This window comes from Zosterops lateralis, assembly GCF_965231275.1.
Source record: "Zosterops lateralis genome assembly, chromosome: 4".
In the NCBI taxonomy this organism is placed as follows: domain Eukaryota; kingdom Metazoa; phylum Chordata; class Aves; order Passeriformes; family Zosteropidae; genus Zosterops; species Zosterops lateralis.
In genome coordinates, this window is record NC_139765.1 from 70,018,497 (window position 1) to 70,024,496 (window position 6,000).

Consider the following 6,000-nt stretch of genomic DNA (forward strand, 5'->3'; position numbering starts at 1 on the left):
GTTCTTGCGTGTGAACAATTAAAATTACACACTGTTATGAGCTTTAGTGATGGCGAAGTCAGCAGAGCCTGTCTTGGGCATGGTAGGCCTGCAGTGGTTTTGTATCTTGGGCAGATCTATTTCAGAACAGAATGGAAGTCTGCACAGATCAAGTACTCTAGCAATCATTTCTTCTTTTTCTTGACATGGACTCTCACTTCCATCCACCCTCATGAGGTATTCTCAGTGTAAAGTCAAAACACAAATCATAAAGCACTCAGGACACTTCTGAAGCACAGAAACAGCCTTTCACTTCCAACTATGTACAGCAACCACCCTGAACATAGCACTGGGGCAGAACCACAGGATGGTCTGGGTTGGAAGGATCATTTGATGATCATCTTCTTCCAGTCCCCTGCCATGGACAGGGACACCTTCCACCAGGTTCGTCAGAGACCCATCCAACCTGACCCCGGATGTTTCTAGGGATAAGGCATCCATCATCTCCCTAGGTAACCTGTTTCAGCACCCTCACTGTAAAAACATTCTTCTTGTATTTAGGCTAAATCTGTACTCTTTCAGTTTAAAACCAGTACCCATTTTCCTATCACTACAGGGCCCAGTAAAAAGTCACAAAAGCTGGGTTAAGTTTGATTTATCTGGTGGAGATGAGTTTCCATGAGTTCCTCTCAAAGTTCAGACACTTCTCAACATGAGGATGCTCTCTCCCATTTCACTATCCAGGAGAAAATCAACACTGAAAACTCAGCTGGAAAATCCATAGGGATCAAGAAAACACAAACCACAGATCAAGGGGATACTTGTGATGTTCTTTAACTGTTTTCTACCACACAGACACTATTTCTGCCACAGGAAGTTTGGTGAATTCCTATTCTGCGGCTCTGCCTGAGGACAAGCTACTTGGACCAGTGTCTAAAATACCATCCCAGGTGCTGACAGAGCATCTCCAGCACCGTATCCTGCCTGGGGCTCAGCACCAGGGTCCGTACTGCAAACAACTCCTCCTTCTTAAGACTAAGCTCAAGGCAAGATGTGCTGGAAGAGTGTGCCCAGCAGTGACATGGAAGAGGAGAGAGGGACAATGCTGTCACATGAGGCAGGATCAAAACATTTTCAAAAGTAAAGCTGAAAACCAGATTTCCCACTGGGTTGTGGGAGCTCAGTCCAGTCCAGCTCTCCTTGCCTGGCAGTGTGAGTGTTTTCCAAGAGCAAAGTCTATTTTCATACCAACATCACAAGTGCTACTACACCTCATTCAGTAGCTCAGAGGGCTGCCAAGACAGTTTCAGAAAAAAGAAAAAGCTGGAAAGAGAAACAAATGTTTGTGCATGTCCTCAAGGCTGTTTGTGGTAGAGTAGAAAATGAGTATACCAGCTCCAGGGAAAACTTTTTCCATTCACAATGGAGACAAAAATTCTTCAACTCCCAAATCTGTTTCTCGTGCACCCCTGTTAATTCACAAAGAAGGCTATGGAGGTAATTTACACAAAAGCTCTTCCCTCATTTTGAAGAGTTTTGCTGTCTCTTGGACAACTTTTACTAGTCTAGAACCCCTTCCTCAAAAAAAAAAAAAGTTTCAGTGAATAGCAGCAACTGCAGGGACTCAGCCCTGAAAAGCACAGCCAGCCCTTGCAGCTGAGATAACTGCAATGAGCTTTCTTCACTCAGCTGAGTGATGCTCAAGGAAAAGCCTTACAAACTGCTTTAATATGGGATTGCACAATTATCCCCACTCCCCATGGCCATGATCTCCCCAGGGGGACGTTCCTGCACAGGAATCCAGATTGCCACAGGCACACAGCTGCTGCTGGGCTCCACTGCTTCTGCTTTCAAGCGTTTGTGTGTTCAGTTCTAGGACTGTCCTTACAGCCCAAGTGTCTCCAAAGCCACCCCAGGCAGGTGGAAAAGGGTAACAACTCTTTGCCATTTGACTTCCAATGGGGCAAAGCTGCAACCAGAGCAAGCCCTGCTCATACTGGGGTTAGGATTGACTACAACCCTGGAGACCTTGCTGGAAAAGCAAGAGAGTGTTTGTAGGCTGAAATGAACTGTCATAACTATTGCTCATGGGAGTTGACAGAATAAAAAAGCCCCACTAAACAGGGTCCTGACTCCCTGCTGAGGCTGGGCATCTTTCACTTCTGGGTCCTGTTTTCATCACACAAAGGGCCCATTTCACAAAATCCACTGCAATGGGGAGCAACCACCCCACTCATCCTACTCAATCATTCAGGACTAATTTTCCCCTCCATCAGGTTTTCCTACCAGGATGGCAGGAGAGGATCTTTGCACAGCCCCAAGAAACACAAACACAAATTGTTCTGATAAAAACAAACTTATCCTCCCTGCAATGGCCATGCTTGGGACACACATTCCAGAGGGATATTCTGAGCACATCCCATGCACACACACCCCTACAAAACTTTGCAGAATGCCACATTATTGTTCATCTGAGTTCCTCTACAGGTTTTCAAGAGCTCTGACCAGGATCTGCACCATTTGGAAATCATATCTATTCAAATCCAGGTGTTCCTATAGCTGAGCTGGTGCTTTAAAGTAGAAGAAATGGAAAAGGCCTTGGTTTGTGTTTGGACAGGAATTCTGTAACATGGTTTTGGGTCGGGATGGACCTTGAAGAACATCCAGTTTTAAACCTCTGCCATGGGCAGGGACATGTTCCACTAGCTCAGGTTTCTCCAAGCCCCATCCAACCTGGCCTTGAACACTCCCAGGGATCCAGGGGCATCCACAGCTTCTCTGAGGAATCTGTTTCAGGGCCTCATCACTCTCATGGACCTTGTTTCTGCTTATTAACCAGTGGCCTGCAACATCCCAGCAAAGCAGAAACCACAGTAATAAAATCAACAGAAAAACACACCAAGAATGTCAGTACTGAAGGAAAAAAAGTAACTCCAATAACAGCAACAACCTAAAATCTATATTATGTAGCCACCCAGCTGGGACTGCCTGGCTGGATGCAATGAAGACACAACCAAAGTTCCCAGGAAGTTTTTTGTCTCAGCTCCAGAGGCTTCCATAGCTCCAACACACCAGAGTCTTCTCCTTCCCAGAAAGACTGCCAGCTGAATGTGCCACAGAAACAACCCAAAAGCTGCAAGTTGGTGAGCCCATCACAACACTAACAGCCCCTCCAGCAGATCCAAGGAAACCTCCAGCTGAAGTGCGCGCCTGGGGCACAGATAAGGACCAGCTGGGGTGGATTAGGGACCACCAGCCCAGCTGCAGCCAGAGGAGGTGCTGTGGTTGCCATCCCAAGGCTGTAAACACATCTGCCCTCGGGGTCCCAGCCAGCAGTTCCTCCACAGCTGAGTCACAACAAAACCACACAGGATCAGCTTTCTGTTTCTCTTCATTAACCAAGAGGTTGTTAATGTTCACAGGAATATCATCAGCCCTTGCACCAGCAGTTAGCCCTGGGTTGATTTTCTATCAGGGGTTATGTGGCCTCACCCACAGAGGTATTTCCAGATGATTTACTGAACTCCTTGATTTTATGGGACACCCCATGGAGTTTATGGGACAATTAACCCATATGCACACATCACCAGGGGGAACAGGAACAGAAAAAGAAATTACCACTATTTTTACTGTATTTGGGGAAACACAAGCAGTGGCACGTTGCAATTGGGCTGCTCCAGATGGAAGGAGGTATCAGTTATCGCTGGAGGAACTTGTTGCAGTTTTTTTTTCCCCTGGCAGCCCAGCGTTAACCGCAGCGCTGGAGCCTTTGAAAGTGGTTTCCAAAAGGCAGAGGGGGGCAAGAGAACCTCAAAAATCTGCAGCTACTTGGCCAGAAAACTTGAAAGTTTCGGTTCGCTGTCACCACAGGCTTTTAAACAAGGAAAACAGATCGAGTTCTGGCATGTTGATCCAACTTGTGCTAAACCACTTAACCCTGAAGAGCGGAGACACACACATTGCTCTGAGCAAAGCACAGCTGCAGCACAAAACAGCCCATTTTCACCACTCTTTCAGCCTTAGAGCTCCCCACTTTTTTCACAGGATCAGTGAGGTTGGAAAAGACCTTTAATATCGTCAAGTCCAATCATTAACCCAAGCACTGCCAAGTCCTCCTAAAACTAAACCATATCTCCAAGTGCTACATCCACACGACTTTTAAATCCCTCCACCAGTGCCCTGGGCAGGCTGTTCAGTGCCTTCCCCTTCCGGGGAAGAAGCTTTTCCAAACATCCACTCTGAATTTTCTACAGTGTAACTTGAGGCCGTTCTCTCTGGAAAACCTGGAAATCACATCCCGGGGTGATTTTTCTCACTCCTCGACTGATTTCTCCCATCACCAACAACACCACCACCCCTTGCCAGTGGTGAAAACACCTTCTCTCTTGTATCCTCCTTCCCCCAGCAGCTCAAGCCCTAAAACTTCGCTCAGCTGAAGAGAAAAACCAAACAAAACATCACCACAGCGGAATTAAAACCACCCTCCCCACGCAGCGACACCCGCCCCGTTTTCTGTCAGCTCCTCCCCGGCAACTCGCGGGGTCGCACCAATAGTTTTAGTGGCTTTTTTTACCCTTCATTAAAATTTTCTAAGTGACTGAGCAATGGCTCAGACACACGAGCGCAGCCGATTTTAACAGATCACAGCCGCGCGGAGCTTCATTACCATCAGATTAGGGCTGGGGAGTTTTTTTTTTTTTTGAAGAAGGAGCATCTGGCGCTGCAACCGCCGGGCTCAGGAGCATCCCCGGCGCGTCTCTTCCCTCCCAAAATCCAACCGGGACTGAGCGCAAAACTCAACGTGGTTTTTTTTGTTTTTTTTTTTAAAGTGAACGGTCCCCCCCTCCCCGGTCCCCCCGAGGGCTGGGGGTGCCCCGAGCTCCCCGGTACTCACGCATGAGGGTGCTGAAGGCGCAGAGAGCCAGCAGCGCCTGCAGCAGGACCCCGAAGCGCCCCAGCAGCGCTCCGCTGCCGCAGCCGTGCGCCGGCCGGGGGGCGGCCATGGAGCCGCGGGATGCCGCGGGATCCGGACGGGCAGGACCGGGATAAGGAGGCAGGGGAACGGGAATGGGGATGAGGATGGGACAGCCCCGGCCCCGACGCGCACAAAGGCGGCCCCGAGCCGCCCCCGCCCCCCGGCCCGCCCCGCCGGCAGCGGTACACGGGGCGGGGCGGGAGGGAGGGACGGGGATGGGGACCGGGATGGGGATGGGGACAGGGGACAAGGATGGGGCAGAGATCGGGATGTAGTAGAAGTTGGAGATGAGGATACAAAGGGGACGGAGAGAGGGAGGGCCGGGGATGGGGACAGGGGACAAGGATGGGGCAGAGACGGGGATGTGGAAGAAGTTGGAGATCCTCATACAAAGGGGATGGAGGGAGGGAGGGAGGGATGGGAATGGTGGGGACAAGGACAGGGGACAAGGATGGGACAGAGACGGGGATGTGGTAGAAGTTGGAGATGAGGACACAAAGGCAATGGAGGGAGGGATGGGGACGGAGACAGGGACAGGGGACAAGGATGGGAACAAGGGACAAGGATGGGGACAGTGACAGGGATGTGGTAGAAGTTGGAGATGAGGATACAAAGGGGACAGAGGGAGGGACGGGGATGGGGACAGGGGACAAGGATGGGGACAGAGATCGGGATGTGGAAGAAGTTGGAGATGAGGATACAAAGGGGACAGAGGGAGGGGGGGACGAGGATGGGGACAGGGGACAAGGATGGGGCAGAGACGGGGATATGGAAGAAGTTGGAGATGAGGATACAAAGGCAGCAGAGGGAGGGAGGGATGAGGACAGGGACAGGGGACGGGGGACAAGGATGGGGACAGAGATCGGGATGTGGAAGAAGTTGGAGATGAGGATACAAAGGGGACAGAGAGACAGAGGGAGGGGGATGAAGATGGGAATGAGAATGGAAATGGAGTTGAGTTGGAGATGGGAATGAGGATCAGGACAGGGATGGGGAAGGGGACAAGGATGGGGACAGGGGGAGTTTGGGATGTGGAAGACATTGGA

The 6,000-nt window shown here is 50.3% G+C and overlaps 1 protein-coding gene across 1 annotated transcript in view; it reads right to left on the bottom strand.

Moving 5' to 3' along the window:
- Positions 1-5,157, bottom strand: part of LOC310908104 (store-operated calcium entry regulator STIMATE-like) — a 29,825-nt gene extending 24,668 nt beyond the window's left edge. The window contains exon 1 of the mRNA XM_083858781.1: positions 4,874-5,157. Within this exon, the coding sequence (XP_083714907.1) occupies positions 4,874-4,982 (109 nt within the window). The 5' untranslated portion in view covers positions 4,983-5,157. The remainder of the gene's footprint in view (positions 1-4,873) is intronic.
- Positions 5,158-6,000: the final 843 nt, after the last annotated feature.